The 19,674-nt window shown below is 38.7% G+C and overlaps 1 protein-coding gene across 3 annotated transcripts in view; it reads left to right on the top strand.

Annotated features, from left to right (window-relative positions):
• Nucleotides 1-9,019, top strand: part of EXO1 (exonuclease 1) — a 37,916-nt gene extending 28,897 nt beyond the window's left edge. For all 3 annotated transcript variants that reach the window (XM_058700475.1, XM_058700473.1, XM_058700474.1), the window contains 3 exons: nucleotides 3,095-3,196; nucleotides 5,863-6,056; nucleotides 8,449-9,019. In XM_058700475.1, the coding sequence (XP_058556458.1) occupies nucleotides 3,095-3,196; nucleotides 5,863-6,056; nucleotides 8,449-8,590 (438 nt within the window). In that variant the 3' untranslated portion in view covers nucleotides 8,591-9,019. The remainder of the gene's footprint in view (nucleotides 1-3,094; nucleotides 3,197-5,862; nucleotides 6,057-8,448) is intronic.
• Nucleotides 9,020-19,674: the final 10,655 nt, after the last annotated feature.

Here is a 19,674-nt window from a genome sequence, read left to right as displayed (position 1 = left end):
TAACTTTTTTTTTAAGTTTACTTTTTTATTTTGAGAGAGAGAATGCATGCAAGTGTGGGAAGGGCAGAGAGAGACAGAGAGAGAGTCCCAAGCAGACCCTGCACTGTCAGCACAGAGCTGGATGTGGGGCTCAATCTGAAAAACTGTGAGATCATGATGTGAGCTGAAATCGTGAGTCCGAGGCTTAACTGACCGAGCCACCCAGGCACCCCTGCTGTCTGAATTTTTTATTCTAGGTCTTACTGTGTAGAAACTTCACATTTTATTCATTGTAAGGACTTCTCTGTATGTTTAATACTTTAAACTCTTGTACATTCAATCTAACTCTATCTCCTGAGTTACATACTGTGGAACAGTTAAGACGTAAGCAGAATGGTAACTTACAATACATTTAACATTTAATTCCTTAATATACTTTTGGATTCAAATAACATTTGAAACCTTATAAGTAAATGGCCTTATTAATTTGATGATGTTCATCTTAAGGTTTTAGTACTTAGAAATATATTTTCATTTACCCTTCTTAGTCCTGCTAAACTTCCCCTTTCTAACAAAACAAAATGGTAATGCATGTGATTTTGTCATTCTGTTTTAAGTTAATAAAAGCATCCTAACCATTTTTTCCCTTGTTTATGAAATATCTTTTAGTCTGACTTAAAGCTTCAAGTATGTACTGCTCATAAGATGCCGTGATGTTGTAAAATGACATGACGACAGAATAGCTTCCTTTACATCTGAGTTACCTCAGATTTACCAATATAACATACTTCGTTTTATCTTCACCACCTGTAATTACCAAGTTATAAGAACAGTTATAGCCGCGGTACTACTTGAGAGAATTTTGATAATCCTCAATTTTGGAGTGTGTCTATTAGGATAGCTTGTATTTATCAAAAGGAAAATATTTTATTCAAGTTTCCAAAGGAAACCTGAGTTGTACTGGACTCAAAGTGAAGAAAAAAGCTAACTTACAATATGAGAACAAATTGTCTTCATTTAGAGAAAGCTGAAATCAGTTAATATGTTGAATTCAAACTGTTCCCTGCAGTATTGGAGTGTGAAGACTAGGCCAGGCCACCCCTGGGCTGCCTTGGAGACGTGTGCTTTTCTTCTTCCTTTCATTTGCTTTGCCCTCAGTTCATCCATACTGGTCTACAACACTCTTTCTGTTTCTTTTAATATCCATTTTAGGGGCGCCTGGGTGGCTCATTTAGTTAAAGCATCTGACTCCGGCTCAGGTCGTGATCCCACGGTTCGTGAGTTTGAGCCCCACATCAGGCTCTCTGGTGTCAGTGCAGAGCCCGCTTTGGATCCTCAGTCCCCCTCTCCCTCATCCTCTCCCCGCTCATGCTCTCTCTCAAAAATAAACATTTGAAAACAATACTATAGGGGCGCCTGGGTGGCTCAGTCGGTTAAGCGTCCGACTTCGGCTCAGGTGATGATCCCGCAGTCCGTGAGTTCGAGCCCACATCCGGCTCTGTGCTGACAGCTCAGAGCCTGGAGCCTGTTTCGGATTCTGTGTCTCCCTCTCTCTGACCCTCCCCCGTTCATGCTGTGTCCTTCTCTGTCTCAAAAATAAATAAACGTTAAAAAAAAAAAAAAAAAAAACGATACTACAATTGTCCATTTTAACACCATCCTTTTCATTTTGTACTGCATACTGCATTTGCCCTTGGCCCCATTTGGGTGCCAACACAGTAGCTGTCTCTTGAACATCTTTCATGAAAACATCATCTATTTATGAGACTACTCTTAGGTCTGCTGAGCTCTTTCAAGGCAAGTTCTTTCTCCTTTTTCAATAGACATCTTCCTGTTTCACTTTGTAATCTTTTAGCCATGTGTTGCTGAGAAGCATACCAGTTCACAGGCTGTGGGCTGGTCATGCTGATGAACTTTCCACATTTCTGTCTTCTAGCTAACCATCTTTTGTATTAATCAGTTATAGAGACATGAACCCTCTTCTCCCTTCCTTCCCCACAAAAACAACTACCCACCTAAACTAGAAATGATTCATTAAGTCCTCTCTTGCCACCAGATGGAGTAAACTCCTGTTAGGATAAATGAATTGTTAATTCTCAAAGGATTAGAACACTAACAGTTAACATAAAATTACATAATCTTTCGTTGATTCAGAAAATGTGTCAGAAAGCCACAGTGCCACTGGGCTTCATCTTTAATATTAGTTTTTACCGTGTGGCTCTGAAGAAAATATTTCTGTATTGGGGCCTTCCATTGGTAGTTCACTGTGAAAAGCAACAATCTTAGATTCTGTGTGTATTGAGTTCACTGACCCTATTTGAGGTGAATTAATCTTATGACCTTACTCATGACCTTTATTTTAAGAAATGATTTAACGTCTGAAACTAATGTAACATGTGTCGACAAAAAAAAAAAGAAAGAAAAATAAGCAAATGATTTATCCCTGAGTCACCACTACTGTTAACTATGAGCAAGGAATATTAGAGTTTCTGAAAATTACAGTCAAGTTAATGGAGTATTTTTCACTTTGGGATTATTTTTTAAGTATATAATACTCTAAAGAATCCCAAAATAAATTGAAAAAAAAAAATCCTCTTGAAAAATGCAGAAATGTAAAGTCTTCATTCATTGTCCTTTTTTTATTTGAGTTTCGTGGGAATCCAGATTTTTCTGTGTAAAGAGAAGCTTTATATGATGGGATAGGGCAGAGGTTAGATCTCAGTGGCATTGGGAAAAGTAACTGCATTTGACACAATATTACTCTACTTCTTGAAAGCAGATGCCTTTTTTTTTTTCTTTAATGTTGAATGTGTTCCACAATTAAAGATTTGGCTGTACTGGTTCAGCTTTTTGTAGCTAGTAGTTTACAAAACCTATTAGCCGAGCTTGGGTAAGCAATGATACTACATCAGGAGACTTTTGTCTAATCAGAGTCAGCATTTTGACAGGCTCCTGAAAAGGTTAGAAAAAGTCTTCAAATTCAAATGTATCGTTTCTTTTATACACTTTACTTGAGGTAAAACATTTTGCTAGTTTATTGAATATTGGTTAGTTGTCATAAAAAAATCCATAGTAAAAATCTAATTTTATTTTATTTTTTTATTGGGGAATCTAGGAATCTGACTGCAATAATAAGTCATTTGAGAATCAAGGTAATCTGAAATCCAAGCTACATTTATCTCAGTATTCAAGAAAAGTCACACTTCTCAAAAACAAGGTAAAACAAACATCTAATTTTTTTTAAGTTTCAGAAGCAGTATATGTTTATTACCAAAAAATGAGAAATATCAACAGAATTAGAAATGAAAATGTGTATATTTTAATTTACAGGAGAAATGTTTACTTTCAGTCCTTCTAGGGCCATGTTTATGCCTGATTGTAGGTGGTAAAGTTGCTGAAGAAACCCTTATCTTCTGGACTATAAAGCTCTTTTTCTCATGTGCTTCTACAGCGTTACTTATGATGACTGAGTAATAGCCATTGGATGAGTGTAGCCAACCCTCTATGTTTGTCATTTAACTAAACATTTTTTGCGGTAGCAGACAAGACTGCAACCAAGAACTTGTGGATAAATATTTATGTGCCGTTCTTGATTATTTCATAGGGATGAATTCCGTGGAGTGGTATTGCTAGTCTAAAGGCACCAGAATTAGAGCTTTGATATATATTGCCAAAAGACCTTCTAGAAATTGTATATCCGAGAAGCCAGGTTATTTTTTTTATCAAGATACATAAATATTTGCATGACTGCAAAGGGAAAGCTCATAAGCTAAAGCATATTTTATGTATGAAGTGTTCTACCCATTAATATGAAAAATGCTAATTTCTAACTCAGAAATGTACAAGGGACATATATAGTACAAAAGAAAAAGTATAAACGGTTGGTTAACACATAAAAGCATGTTCAACCTCATTAGTAATCAAATAATGCAAATTAAAATAATGAAACATAATTTCTTAATGCTCAGATTTTCAAAAAATATTTTTAGTTGTACTCATTTTTATGAGACTATAGCGAGACAAATAAACATATTAATTGTGTATAAATTGCTCTGCCGTTTCAGGAAAGCAATTTGAATGAGTTTAAATAATTCAACCCAATTTAAATAATTCAAGTTCCAATTCTAGAACTTGTCTAAGGAAATCATGAGAGTTTAAGTACATGAACACTTGGGGCACCCGGGTGGCTCGTTGGTGAAGCGACCAACTCTTGATTTCAACTCAGGTCATGATCTCATCATTTGTGACTTTGAGCCTCAAGTCGGGCTCTGTATTGACAGCATGGAGCCTGATTGGGATATTCTCTCTCTCTCTCCCTCTCTCCCTCTCCCCCTCTCCCCTTCTCCCCCTCTCCCTCTCTCCCCCTCTCTCCCCCTCTCTCCCTCCCCCTCCCTCTCTCCCCCTCCCTCTCTCCCCCTCTCTCCCTCCCTCTCCCTCTCTCCCCCTCCCTCTCTCCCCCTCCCTCCCTCCCTCCCCCTCTCTCCCTCCCCCTTATTTTGAGAGAGAAAGAGAGAACAAATAGGGGAGGGTCAGGGGGTTGGCAGAGAGGATCCAAAGTAGGCTCTGTGCTGGTAGCAGAGACCCTAATGTGGGGCTCGAACTCACAAACTGAGGTGACCTGAGCTGAAGTTGGACTTTTAACTAACTAAGCCTTCCAGGCACCTCCATTTTATTTTTGAGTAAAGAGAAAAAACATGGAACGTATGTATGACACGGTATTTTTGTTTAAATATTCACAAATACTCAGGCACACTGTGTTATGTTTACATAATCACAGTAGAAAGTCGGAAAGATACCAAAATTATTTACAGCGACAGGACTGGAAATGTAGAAAGTCCTTTCGCAAAAGAAGTTATGTCTGGACATTAAGCCATCTTTTTATTATTATTCTTGCTCTCAGAAGTTGTCAGGGGTCTGTCACTCCTGTTTTAGTGAAACTCCCCAGAATTTTCCCCCTTGCTCCCCAATATCCATCTTTAATATCTAAAATAAAACCTTTTTTTTTTTTTTTAAACATTTATTCCTTTTTGAGAGAGACAGAGTGTGAGCAGGGAAGGGGCAAAGCAAGAAGACACAGAATACAAAGCAGGCTCCAGGCTCTGAGCTGTCAACACAGAACCCGACTCGGGACTTGAATTCACAAATCGTGAGATCATGGCCTGAGCCGAAGTCACACACTTAACCAACTGAGCCACCCAGGCACCCCAAACCTTTTTTTTTCTTAACCTCAAACCTCTCAGAACATTTCTATCTGTTACATAAGTTATATTATTCTCTTTGCCATTTAGTTCCAAAATCTTAGGGTTATCCTTTTTCTTTCTGCCAGCTCGATCCTTCTGCAGGAGATAAAGAAAAACCACCACACATCTGCACCTATCCAAGTTCTAATCTTTCTTTCTTTGTCTTGTTTCTTGCTCTCTCCCTTTTCCCCTCACCAGCACCCCAAGACAAGATTTCATCTTTCATGTGTGAACTTCTCCATTCTTCATACCTCCTCTGGTAGTTGCATCATTCTGAAAGCCTTGTTTTATCTTCCTCACTCTTTACTATCCTAAACAGCAACAAAATGTTGATGGCTCCATGTTTCCCACAGGATAAAAATCAACCCTTGGATAGAAAAAGCTAAATGTCATTAGCGATGTGTTTGAACAACTGACTCAAAACAAAATTCACTTCTACAGGTAAAAAAGAAAACTATCCAAGATACATTACCAAGTAGAATCGAAATATATTAAGTGAACATTTTTACACATTGCTTATCAGTTATTTTTCTGTTCTACTGTTCTAGTAGAACAGTATCTAGTATCTACAGATACTAGTTCAAAGTTAACTAAAGGTAGTTGCCTGAACAGAACAGTATTAAAAGGACCATTTATTCTTCAGATTCCCGGGCTGTATAAATCTAGTTCTGTGGACAATCTTTCTGCGACCAGGATCAAGCCTCTAGTTCCAGCTCGAGCCAGTGGGCTCAGCAAGAAGCCATCAAACATCCAGAAGAGAAATCATCATGATGCTGAGAACAGGCCAGGATTGCAGATAAAAATCAATGAGCTCTGGAAAAATTTTGGATTTAAAAAGTGAGTTGCCGTGTTACTTCTTCTAAGATAGGATAAGTTATTGTTTTTTGTAACTTCAATTACTTTCTCCCATTTCTTTCTATTTTCATATGAGTCAGTTTTGTTTTCTATTACCCTATAAGAATTATTTTTCTCTATTCTCTTTAGCTCTTTTTAAGTATATTTAATTTTAGTGTCTATGCCTTCTTGTGAAAAGGTGCCAGACTGAAAATCCTGAGTTCCTGGTCTGGCTTTGGGGTCTTTTGTTGAAGCAGATTACTTTTTCTGGCCTAAGTGTCTCAGCTTTGTTCTGTTGTCACTCAGGATTGTGATGAGAGTAGGGTTGTTCTAGACACGGGGGTGGGAAAATAATGCTGCATCACACTTCTTGATTTAAAGCAATTTGTTTCCCTAGATCATCACATCTAAAGTGGGGAGAATCATCCAGTGTCTATGATGAATGTAGGGGGCAGACACTATTTTAATAGAATTGATCTTCTGTATATGTATGTTTTTTGAGCCATAGTACTTCCTTCTGTTAGACTACAAAATTAGCCTTGGAGTAGCTGTGATTTATAATTAACTTATTCTCTTGTTCTTCTCAATAAAGCAAATGTGCTAAGAATAGAGGGAGGGAAACTTGCATGGGTGGTGGGATTAAATCTTATCTAATAGAAATGTTGTCACAGTCAGATGAAATGGATGGTATGAGGGGACTCACTTTAAATAAGCAAGTGCCAGACAACTATTTTTTTATTTTGCATTGTGTAAAGTCTAGGATTATACCATATCGCAGCAGTTCTCAAACATTTGCTTCCGGGCACCCTTTACACCCTTAAAAATTACTAAGGGCCCCATAATACTTTGGTTTACGTGATTATACCTGTCAGCACTTAACTATCTTAGAAATTAAAATGGACATTTTAAAATATTTATCTTTAACAGTGACAAGCCCATATTAAAATCAATAGTATATTATTACATAAAATAAGTATGTTTTTTTTGCAAATCTTTACTGTGGTTTAACAGGATTAAACTGGATTCTTATGTCTGCTTCTGTGTTAGATCTGTTATGGTAGATTGTTTTGGTTGAAGTATAGGAATAAAATCTGGCTCCATACATATTTTTGGCTGGGAAACATATAATTTAATAGACTTTTTGTTTAGTTGTAAATTTTATACTTTGACATGATACCAAAATTCAACAAGTGATGGTTTCTTAAAGGTTGCAGTGTAGAGTCTGAAACTTGTCAGCCAACTTTGCATATTGTTACATTACCATCCATTGGTCCAGATTGCACCTTGAGTGCCTCTTTTATTCATGCATGAAGTGGTCATTTAGGAAATGTTGTCTTACTGAGTTATCTTCCAAATATTGACACATTTCATTTTACAATATAAAGAAATCACAATCTTACCAGCAAAGTCTTTAAGTATGAGGAAGTTTTCCAAAATCTTAACTTTCTCTTGAAAGCGTGAATTTTATCCTTGGCAACAAATACTGTTAGTCGATTACCTAAATTTGAATAACCCTAATAGTGTCACACGTGCTTTTTTTCCTGGAGATAACCATCATCCTTCAGTACCAACAAAAGTGCCTCCTTGGTTTCCCATTTTCTCACACTAAGAGGTTGAAGGTTGAGATTTAATAAAATTAATGATTTTTACTGCTTTTTTAAGAACATTCTTAAGCGAGACTGGCTTTTTTTTAACTACAAGTGCATGGAGCTGGAGAATACAAATACTGCTTGTATTTCTTGTGTAGTTTGGGGCCGCTGTCTTGACTCGTGCTAAGTTGCCAGTAGCTTCTACGTCAGTTCAGCTTTTGGATGAACACATGTCAGCACGGTGGAAAAGGCAGATAAAGTGTAAATATTATTATGAAATAGTTTTGATCTTGTAAACCCCCTGAAACGGTCTTGAGAATTTTTAGGAGACCATGGGCCATATTTCGAGAACTGCTACTAAAGAGAAATTGAGGGTGCAGAAGCATTCCTAAGTGTGTTCCTAATAGGATGTTTATAGACCTAGAGATTTTCAGCCCAAAAAAAGAAAAAAAAAAAGTTGTGAGGAGGCAGGAGTAAAAGATAGGGCTTAAACCTTATTCATGCTTCACTTATGTTGGTTCTTAGCCAGACTGGAGAAGGGTGCTAAGAAGGAGAAAGGAACTAAAGGTTCTTTATTGGAATCATTCTTTCTTAGCTAGTACATATTTAGTAGTGGCCTTGCACCTGCTTTAAAAGGTAATTTAGGAAGCAGGAAGGGGGAACTGAGAAGCAAAACTCACATTTTATTGGGGTACTCAGAGACAAATTAGAAGGTCTTGTCTTCATATATCTCTTTTGTCTAGGTAGACTATTCTCTAATAACTAGTACCCTAAAAACCCCAAATTCATTTTCTTGTATTTTACAGAGATTTTGAAAAGCTTCCTTCTTGTAAGAAGCCAGATCCCCTGTCGCCAGTCAAAGACAACATCCAACTAACTCCAGAAGCAGAAGAGGATATATTTAACAAATCTGAATGCGTGCGTGTTCAGAGAGCAATATTCCAATAAATGCAGGCAGCTGGGAGGCTATTGCCTGCAAGACAATCTCTATCAATTTGAAGTGCTGTTTGGGAATGAGGCAGTTACCAGACTGAAAGATTTATGCATAGATGTAATGCCATTTTTTAAATAGAGTACATTTTGTATATTAACTGTAACTATTTCTTTGTTCAGCTTTTTATATTTTGTAAGAAGCTAAAATAGAGAAATAATTTTATCTTTGACAGTTTTTGGAAGTTTTGATGTTTTGGGGCAAGGCCCCTGGAATTTAGAAAAATCTACTCTGAAGGTTTCTGTCATGTTGTCAAATGTAAGGATAGTAAATGAAAAGCCACAATTCTGTAATCATTTTATCCTGGAGGGAATCACTGTATTTCCTCTCAGGGTTGAATTGGAAATAAAGTTTCTGGAATGGGAGGGGTAGCTGGAAAGGTTAAAGTGTGAGCTGAAAATCCCTTAACTAGAGTCTTAGGTGTGGTGTAAGATACTAAAGCATTAGTGTCTGTGAAGAGTACACTTGACAGAGGTGGTCAGGTGTCGCAGGCTATGAGTCTGGAGTTCTCTTGTCCAGAAAGAGAGTGGACGCAGAATTGAATACGAGAGGCTAATGTCCAGGAGGAGACAAGAGCCCAGAACAGGGGTTTCGTCTCCATATTTATTGAGCTCATAAGGTATTACCCATGTGGTGAACGTGAGTAAAACAAGACCTTATACGTGTGAACATGGAGAAAACAATCAGACCGTAATCATTAACTTGTATGTGTAAGAATCAAAAGGTCTAGGGGGCAAGTGGAGTTTGTGATCAAGGTATATTGGCTTCAGGTGGAAAGCAATTTCCTGCAGGTGATAGAACAAGTTACTTGTGATCCCATTACAGTATGTCACTAGCTAACCTTGGGTGCTTTCGCCCAGTGGTGGCGGCTTTCCACCCTAAGCTGTTTTTCTAACCCATTTATGTAAGTAGAACCTATTTCCCCACAGTCAGGTACCTAGAAAAAACCAGCCATGCAGGTGAATATCTGAAGGAAGGAAAAATCTGGCAGGGGGCAGAGGGTTTACCTGAGATACAGAGGATAAATGAAAGAGATCCAAATTATTTTAATTTTTAAATAAGATGTGATAGAGGACTCTTGGATAAAGAGTCAGAATGGAAAAAAAAAAAAAGTTGTAAGAAACACCATAAACATTTTTAAAAACCAACAATCTGGAAAAAAAAAAAAAACAAATTTGAACTCTATGAATGTTTCCTGTTATAGAACAAATTAAGAATGTGAGTCAAACATTGTCTACAAATGTTTATCTCCTTGCCCATTTAAAATGCCACTTAAATGACAGAAAAGGAGTAAAACAGTTTAAATCCATAAAGGTTAACCGAGGAAGAGACATCAGGCAAGGAAATAGATGGATAAGTGGTGAGTGATTTAGCAAAGAAATGATCAATTCTGCAGTGGTAGAAGCCAACAAGAGGCAGACTTCAGATGGGCTCAGCAATTGGCAACGCAGCTTCCTTCAAAACCAGGGGCTGGAGGTAAATCTGAAAATGGAGCTGGCTGAAAACATTCAAAACTGGTATAGGAGGGTGGGGAGATGGCAGCCATGCCATGGATTATCAGCCTCCAAATCCCCATATAACCAAGTGGGTATCAAAATCAAACACTTACGAACAGCATTACGATACAGGTGATGGAGTTTCCTTAAATCCCAAGATACAAGTGGGTGAAGACAAGCTCCCAACAGCAAGACCACAGGATGAGAATCAGGAAGGCAACAGGGAGTCTACTGGAGGTGAGAACAGAATTTCAGAATAACCATTAAAACATAGTAAGTCATGTTGGACCCAGGAAAGCCTTTCCCACTCCCGTGGTAAGTGCTCGGGGCCTGTGTGACCTCTGAAGGAACTAATGCTGACTGGTCCACGTGAACTGTTGCAACTTAGCTGCCGACTTGGCCAAGGCTCCTTCTGGGACAGGGTCCCCCATGGAAGAAAACTGGTGAGAGGAAGCCCAAAATCGAGCAGGACAAACAACAGAAGCAAAGGAGAGAGAGATGGTTGAAATAGTGGGAGGAGCAAAGGGTGACCAAAAATCTCCACAGAATACCTATTTTTGAACACTTAGAAACATTTGATGTTCAAGAAGCTCCCATGAACTGTACTTCCTTCTCAAAGAAAACTAATTTTACTTGAAACCACGAGAAAGCTTTTGGATCCATCTCTTATGATAATTTAAAAAGAGCAGAATAACATCTTTATAGATATTGAAAATCTACCAAGAAAAGTCCACAGAGCAGATGAAACACAGTCCGTTTGAAAAATGTAAAAATTAAGAAAAAGGAATATAGATATGAAGGAAATTTAGAATTGGAAAAATTTAAGGTAAACCCAGAAAAGCATTAGAAATGGACATTTCAGAAGTGAAAAGTAAACCAGAAGTAATACAAGATAACAGATACTACAGATAATACCTTACAAAATGGGAAGTAAAAATCTGGACAAAATGGAAAGAAAAAAAAAAGACAAAGATTAGGAAGCAACAAATATTGAAGATAGGGACAGAAGGTGCAATATACAGGTAATAGTCTGTATACAATACAAGAGAAATACAATACAATACAATAGAAAAAAATGTAATTTCAGAAAACTCTCCTAATAAAAAAAAAATTTGAAACTTTTTAAAGGGCACTCTCATACCCAAGATTATTGATCCAAAACGTGCAACACCAAGACCTAAGTAACAAAGTTACTTAAAAAATCCTTGGGGTAAGCAAAAACAGATTTTTCCACAATTACTTTTTACTTGAAGAAAATGAAGTAACATTTTGAACATACTCCAGGCAAGAATTTGGGGAATAGTATTCCCTTAAGTTATTCCTAAAGAACCTATCAGAAAATGAGCTCCTTTACAAAACCAAAATAACTAGAGAAATAGCATCATAAAAACTAGTGGGCATTTAATATAGCAGCCTGTATATATAGAATTTGGAGTTAAGGGGCCCCTAATTGTCTCGGTTAAGCATCCGACTTCAGCTCTGGTCATGATCTTCCAGTTAGTGGGTTGGAGCACCACATCCAGCTCTGTGCTGACAGCTCAGCCTGGAGGCTGCTTCAGATTCTGTGTCTCCCTCTCTTTCTTGCTACCTCCCCCCCACCCCCCACCGCCACTCATGCCCTCTCAAAAATAAAACATTAAAAAAATTTTTGTATTTTAATTGGAGTTACAAGCAAGACAGTGTGATGTGCAACAGCTTCATGTCCAGAGGATAGTAAAACTAAAAAAGAGGAAAGCAGATGCAGAAACATTTGGCTTAGCTCATGGTATCTGATAGTGTTGTTAGTTTAGACTGTTGGGTGTATAATGTGGACATTTATGGGATATTTTTAAAAAAAAAAATTCAATGTTTATTTTTGAGAGAGTGTGAGTAGGGAAGGGGCAGAGAGAGAGGGAGACACAGAATTCAAAGCAGGCTCCAGGCTCTGAGCTGTCAGCACAGCCTGACGTGGGACTCAAACCCATGAACCATAAGATCATGACCTGGGCTGGTCAGGCACCCAACTGACTGAGCCACCCAAGCGCCCCTTTAATCCCTATAGTTATAAATTTGAGTTGGAAGTAGTGATAGAAACTTAAAAATATGTGTATGTATACACTCGTTATATGCATATATGCTGCATGTATACATGAAGAGACCTAGGAAAAATTAATCTAGTACTAATAAGCATTGCTCAGCTTTCAGGCTTTTTTTTTTAGACAAGTCTTTATTTTTTTTAATGTTTATGTTTAACAAGTCTTTCTAAAAAAATTTTAATGTTTATTTTAAACAAATTAATTTTTTTTCTTTTTTTTTTAATTTTTTTTTAAGGTTTATTCATTTCTCAGAGACAGAGGGTGAGTGGGGGAGGGGCAGAGAGAGAGGGAGACAGAATCTGAAACAGGCTTCAGGCTCTGAGCTGTTAGCACAGATCCCGATGCGGGGCTTGAATTCATGGACTACAAGACCATGACCTGAGCTGAAGTCAGATACCCAACTGACTGAGCCACCCAGGTGCCCCTATTTATTTATTTGTTTGTTTATTTATTTATTATGTCTATTTGGGGAGAGAGAGTGGGTGAGTGGGCAGGGACAAAGAGAAAGAGGGAGAGAGAGAATCCCAAGCAAGCTCCTTGCTGTCAGCACAGAGCCTGATGAGCAATTCAATCTCACAAACAGATCATAACCTGAACCAAAATCAAGAGTCGGATGCTTAACCCACTGGGCCACCCAGGTGCCCCACTCAACTTTAAGTCTTAAAATACTATTTTTTATCAAAGGAAACCAGAACATTGTGGGGGGGGGGGGGGAGGGAATTACCTGGCAGAAAATATATAAGAAAGCCCTGGAATATCTTATTAACCGAAGCTAAGACAGGAGCCAACTTGAAGAGGCCCAAATATGGTTAAAGTTGATCTTGAAAAAAGGGTAATAATTGCAACTTACTGAAATGCATCAGAAACAGATTAAAGACAAATGATCACCTTCAGAGTGATAGGGTATCCAACTCATGATCTTGAAAACAGGGAAATAAAGGAGAAACATCAATCATTTTCTTCTTTCCTCTGAACCGCACCACTGTGTAACCAAACAGATGAAGGAGGGAAAGAAAACTTTTTAGTGTTCCAATAATGAAAAAGAAGTGAGATCATAATCACCATTTTGCAGCCCCTGGTGGATTAATGGATTTACACATTGAGCGTCAGCTGCAGTTAAAACCCCAAGAGACAGCTGGACACATCATACCTCCTAGTGAAAGAACTCAGCATCCTCTTACAGTCTTGCCAAGGGATGGGAGGGGAGTCTGATCATGCCTCTAGGTGCAGCTGCCAAAATGTAGGAACAAGGAGGACAGAGGAACGTGTGGAACTGTATCTTAAATGTGTAGTTAGCACAGTCCAGAATGGGAAGCCACAGATTTAATACGCTGGGATTTTCAACAGGCGAGCTAAGGGATAAGGAGGGGAAGTCCATATTTTTTTGAAAGCTGGATAAAAACTGAAATAGACTGTTTAGGGATGCACACTGTTGATAAAGCAATAAAGATACAAGGCAGTGATAACTAAAATTCAGGCGAGTGGTTACTCCAGGGAGGAGGAGGGCATTGATGTTAGGAAAAAGCACACGGAGGGGATTCTGGGAGTGGCTGGCAGTTTTATAATAACTTAAGCTATTTAGCTCTTTTGTGTAGTTTACTGTTTTATGATATTTTTTAAATAGTAATTCATCATATTGAAGATGTAATTGATTGCAAAGGGGCACCATTATTTTATTTTTACTATTGAAAGAAGAAAATCTGTGATACTGACACCACCAACTTTAAGACACACTATTTTCAAAAATGTTACAATGTGCACCTTAGAATAGATGAAATGCAGCACTTAGACATCGCAGGTCTTGTCCCTCATACACAAAATCCAGCAGCTATCCTCACTTCCCAACGACTTGAAGTTTACTCTGGACAGTCAGCACCAGACAGCTGCTGAACTTTAAAGACCAAGAGCATAGTGGAGGGACAGGTGGGGTGTTGCTGTTGGCAAGAAGGAATGATGAGAGATAAGCTGACAGTGTGATCCCCAGTCCCATCTCTCTGCTCAGCCTCCCATTCTCACTTTTGCTGCTGGGATCTCAGTTATACTGTGTCACCCTTTCAAAATTGTCCCCCCCATACTCTTAATGTTGTTATATCTACCTTCTACTCTGTTTTTCTGTTTTCAGTTTAGGTCATTTCTACAGATCCATTTTCAAGTTTACCAGTTCTTTACTTGGCTCTTTATCTCTATTGCTGTCTTTTTGGTTTTTATTTCTAGTGTTTCTATTTTACTGTTTAAGTGTGTTTAATCTTTATTTTAAGAGAGAGAGTGTGAGCAGAGGAAGGGCAGAGAGAAGAGGGAAACACAGAATCTGAAGCAGGCTCTGAGCTGTCAGCACAAAGCCCGATGCAGGGCTCGAACCCACGAAAGTGAGCTTATGACCTGAGCTGAAGTCAGATGCTCAACTGACTGAGCCACCCAGGCGCCTCTCTATTTTACTCTTATAGTGTCCCCCATCTGTTCATGCCTATTACCTACTTTTCCTGCTAGAACACAGTCACCATAGTTATTATAAATTATTTGTCTGATATTTCCAACATCTGGCTCATCTCTGAGTCTGGTTCTGTATCTTGTGTGTTTGACAGTTTCTTTTGCCCTATTTATTTTTGTGATTGTGTCATTGTTTTTGATTGAATGCCATCTATGCCGATATAGAACTATAGTGACTGAAATAATGTCTATGCCCAGGAGTGGGCCTGTCTCTTCTATTCATCAGAGCAGGGCGTTGGGAAAGCTAGTCAGGAGTTTAATGGGGTTGGATTTGTTGTTACTACAATCATCGTAAGGGCACCACTGCCTTCATGTTCCTCTAGCGTTGCCTGTGGTTGGGTGGGGCTCTGGTGCCAGGGTTGTATTGTTTTCATCAGTGTTCCAGCAGTACCCTCAGCGTCAGCCTTCCTCATGCACCTGTGGCCCAGAAGGGGTTTCTCTCCACACCCTTGCCCCTTCCCAGCAGTAGGCGGCTGTTCCTTATTTGGTGCTTGTTTATTGACGAGGTACAGCCTTGAGGTTACCCTATTATTAAATGCTATTATTAAATGTGTCCGTTATATTAGATTTTGCAATCCACTACATAATAAAAGCATTATTCTCCTTTGTTTCTCAACTCCCAGCAAGATCCTGGCAAAAGGGCCAGGGTTCCTCATTCCTCTTATTGATGTCTAGCTACCAAGTGCTGAACATTATACCGCACCTCGTGTCTTTCAAAACACATTTTGGTGTTTAACACTTGTTGACTTATGATTTAGGGGAGGCAGAAGAATCATTGAAGAATTCCAGATAGTAATCTATCTGTCTAAAATAAGTGACTTTGTTAGTGACTAATAAATAAGTCACTAAAATAAGTGACTTTGGGTTAACCACAGAAGCTGTGTTGTCTCTTTTCTCGTGGGACAAACATGAGGGGTTGCCATGTAACTCAGAAGTTTACAACTCCAAGATTCGGTGAATAAAACACAGTGAATTGATTTCTGAGTAACCATTTAAAGACTGTTCCACAAGATCCACAAGAGGGCAGCCCCTCCACATTGCTTGATATCTGAAGAGCGAGTACAAGCACCCGTAAGTCTATTTTAAAAATCCTCTTGTACGATGCTTTATTTTTATTTCTTTTAATTATACAAATAGAGCACAGATATAGTCTCACTTACAAAAATTCTAGCATTACACACCAGCTTCAAGTCTCTATTGAGTAGTACCCCAATCCTAATCCCCTCCCCCTATTATCAGATTGATGGAAAATTATGAAGTTTTATTTTATGTGATTTTTTAAAACACGATTTCTGCAGCTAACTTTTTAAAATCTACATGTGACTTGAATATCTTTTCCTGTTAATATACATAGATTAACTTGTTTTTAATTGTTCTCCCTAACACGTCATGGTTTACTTGTCTCTCAATTAATGACTTTTAGATTTTTTTTTCAGTGTTCAAACATTTCCTCAAATATTTCAGTACTGCATTTTGAAAAAAAGTGAAGAGCCTCACAAGATTTCATAGTAAGTAAGATTTTAAAGTGAATTTATTAACCAAAGTAGGAATATTTTTAAAATTTTACTAGCCACAAATATATGAAGTCAATTTATAGAAAAGGGACTAAAAGGGAAAAGCATTTGGCAGCCTTCCTTGGAAGCATTAGATTTACTCCATTCCCTGATGTAAATCATCCTGGATGCCATGCCTGTTAGGGCATTTTACAAGTGTATTTTTGTCCTAGACTGGATTAGACCCAAGCAACAAATGGCCTTGTTGATGCAGAGGACAAAGACAAGAAAGGAGTGACCAAGTGTGGTCATCCCAGTGTGGGTCAGAGCTGTGTCTTAGTTATCTCTGTATCCTCTGCAATGTTAAGGAAATATTTGCTGGAAATGAGCCAGAGTTATTCGTATTTCATGTACACAAGAGAAGCTAAATATAAATATGTCTGACAATGTAAAATGACTTGTACCTACAGCAAATATTTCTAGGGTAAAGGATAGGCCCCTCTTTGGGACTTTTTAGGATTTACAACCTGACAGAGCTTGAATGGGATGTATGTGATGGAGATAGGTAAGAGGCAGTGGGGTGGGGAGTGCATTCTGCACAGGGACTTTGTGTGAGCAAAGCTTAGAGAAGGAGATGCACAGAGTGTTAGCACAAAAGAGACCAGGTGAGCCAGATCAGGGGGCTTGCACCAGGGGAGCAAGACGGGGGTTGGAAATTCAGGAAGGGGCTCAGACTGCTAAGGTCTTAACTGGAGTTTGGACTTGAACTCTGGGCAGTTCCAGTGAGCAGTTATTGGGTGTGAGTGGGTAGGAAAGGGAAGGGACGGGTAGGCCAAGAATTAGTCACTGAAATATAGTTCCACTCAGAATGCCCACTGGCAACCCCCAGGTAATTGTCCTCACTTGAGATCTTACTTTTATTTGTGTATTTGTTATTATTGTCTACTCCTCAGTAAGCTGTAAGCTTAATGAAGATGGAAAGACAGTAACTATGTAACTGTAATGACTGCTTTCCTTAGCACTTACCACAGTGCCTGTGACAGGGTAGGTATCTAAGGATTTTTTTTTTTTTTCTGAGTGGGTAAATGAATGAATAAAAGTATGTTGCTGTGGAGTTAAAATAATTATTTCCATTATTATAGAAGAGGAAACAGGAGCTCATAGAAAATATCTCCTATGGTAGCCAGCCTCATGATGGCCCCTGATGATCCCTGCCTCCTAGTATTCACATTCTTAGGTGACCCACAAGTTCCAAATCAGTTAGGAACAAGCTATTGTATAAATCAATCAATAAATCAATTTAACCAACAAGAAAGAAAGAAAGAAAGAAAGAAAGAAAGAAAGAAAGAAAGAAAGAAAGAAAGAAGAGAGAGAAAGAAAGAAAGAAGAAAGAAAGAGAGAGAAAGAAGAGAGAGAAAGAAAGAAAGAGAGAGAAAGAAAGAAAGAAAGAAAGAAAGAAAGAAAGAAAGAAAGAAGAAAGAGAAAAAGAAAGAAGAAAGAGAAAGAAAGAAAGGAGAAAGAGAGAGAGAGAAGGAAAGAAGAGAGAAAGAAAGAGAAAGAAAGAGAGAGAAAGAAGAGAGAAAGAAAGAGAGAAAGAGAGAAAGAAAGAAAGAAAGAAAGAAAGAAAGAAAGAAAGAAAGAAAGAAAGAAAGAAAGAAAGGAAAAAGAAGAGGAGAGGGGAAAAAAGAATTTGCTTAGAAAAAGCAAATTAGTTTTCTCCTCTGAACATGTGTAAGCAAAGGATTTTGAGAAGACACAATTGCAAATGTAAAGTCACATGTGCACCTGAATTTCTTCTGGAAGAGAGCCAAACAGGAAAGCCTCCCACGTGAGGTGCGCTGTGATGTGGGAAGAATCAAGCTTTTGTTATGTTTCACTAATGGATGTGGCGTGTATTTTTTATTGCACAGCCTGTTCTAACTACAAAGTCATTAAATGTCAGTAATGATCCTTTTTTCCAAGTAAAATATAGATAACCGTGGAAAGAAATCTTGTGAAGTTGATATGGAATATATAGAATTCTTTCTTCTTGAACATTAAGAAACAATTTGAAAGCCCACAGCTCAAGGGATTGGTTGAATGATATGCATGGAGACAGGGAAGAAAGAGACATGAGGCTAAGAATGAGAAAGAGGTCCCAAGGCAGTTGTGTCTCTGTGGAAGATATGCCAGAGCCTGGAACTGGACTCTGGTACCTCAAGTCTCTGCCCTGACTTCCCCCACTGGGCCGAGACAGGCAGGGAATGATGTTGTCCATGGAGAAGGAGCCCTTGTATTGAAACCACTGAGAAACACTCTACCTACTAAGTCCACGTTCCCTTTCCTCTCTGTGGACTCAAAGACTCAGGGTGAGCTCAGCAATCATTGTCCCAGCCTTCTAGGCAGGAGGAAAGGCAAAATTAAAGTAAATAAAATGAATGAAAGAGATTTTAAAAAATTATATAAAATACTACCTTTCCTTCTGTCCCTCAACAACCTGGAGAATGTTTGGTCACTTTCCTCTACATCATTATCATTTGACAGAAGACTCTTCAAATGTCAGGTATCTCTGCATGGAATGGTGCCAGGGACACCCTCTGAAGATCATGGTATCTCCATTCGCTATAGAGGAGACGCAAAGGGTCCTGTTTATTCTCAGGACAGGGATAGGTCTGAATAAGACAGAGGGATGTGAGGTGAGGAGGCAGCTGACCTCAGTAGCAATACTGTGTTCCTGAAGGGGAAGCAGTCACTAAAGCCACACTGGTGCATAAGACAAGCACAGTGGGGTGGAACATCGTAGCACAGAAAGGAGAACGGATCTTAGGCCAGTGAGTTCATTTCTGTGGATCCCAGTTCTATCACTTTCTAAATACAAGACCTTGCGCATGAGCATAACTGTCCTACCCACATTCCTAGAACTGCATAAATATGACAAAACGTGTTGGAAAACTGCAGAGTAAAATGCTACTTTCATACATACCTGGGTTTTATCCCGTTTCACCTCTTTTTATCTGGGCAAATCACTCAACCTTTCTGGAGTATCTATTTCTTACGTGAACAATAGCAGTGTATTTCAGGGTAAGGTGAAATCGATCTTCAACCTGCTCCATAACTATATTCAGTGTCCTCACGAAGCTTTTTCTACCCAGGGGATCCTAAGCTTAGGCCCATCGGTAAGCATTAATGTGAGGACCAATGCACTACATTGTAAATCTTAATTTCTTCAACAAAAACAAATTCCTTACCGGTTGTGAGCAAAGCGGCCTTCTCAGACCAGCAAGCAGGGGGCTGTTCCAGGTCCTTCCTCAGGACTGACCTCCTTCTGCCCAGGGAGGGGCAGGGGAAGGCGGGTTGGAGACGCCTGATGTGACACAGCCCTACCTAAGGGCCTCCTTTAGGCTCCTGCAGGTGGTTTGGAAGCAGCTAGAGGAATGAATTAGGTCCTGGTTGTGGGATTTTTTTTTTTTTTTTTTTTTTAAGTCAGACACAGACACAGCTGTTAAGCAAA

The sequence above is a fragment of the Neofelis nebulosa genome, chromosome 15 (assembly GCF_028018385.1).
Source record: "Neofelis nebulosa isolate mNeoNeb1 chromosome 15, mNeoNeb1.pri, whole genome shotgun sequence".
In the NCBI taxonomy this organism is placed as follows: Eukaryota; Metazoa; Chordata; class Mammalia; order Carnivora; family Felidae; genus Neofelis; species Neofelis nebulosa.
The sequence above is the reverse complement of the archived record's forward strand: the minus strand, read 5'-3'. Positions and strand labels throughout refer to the sequence as shown.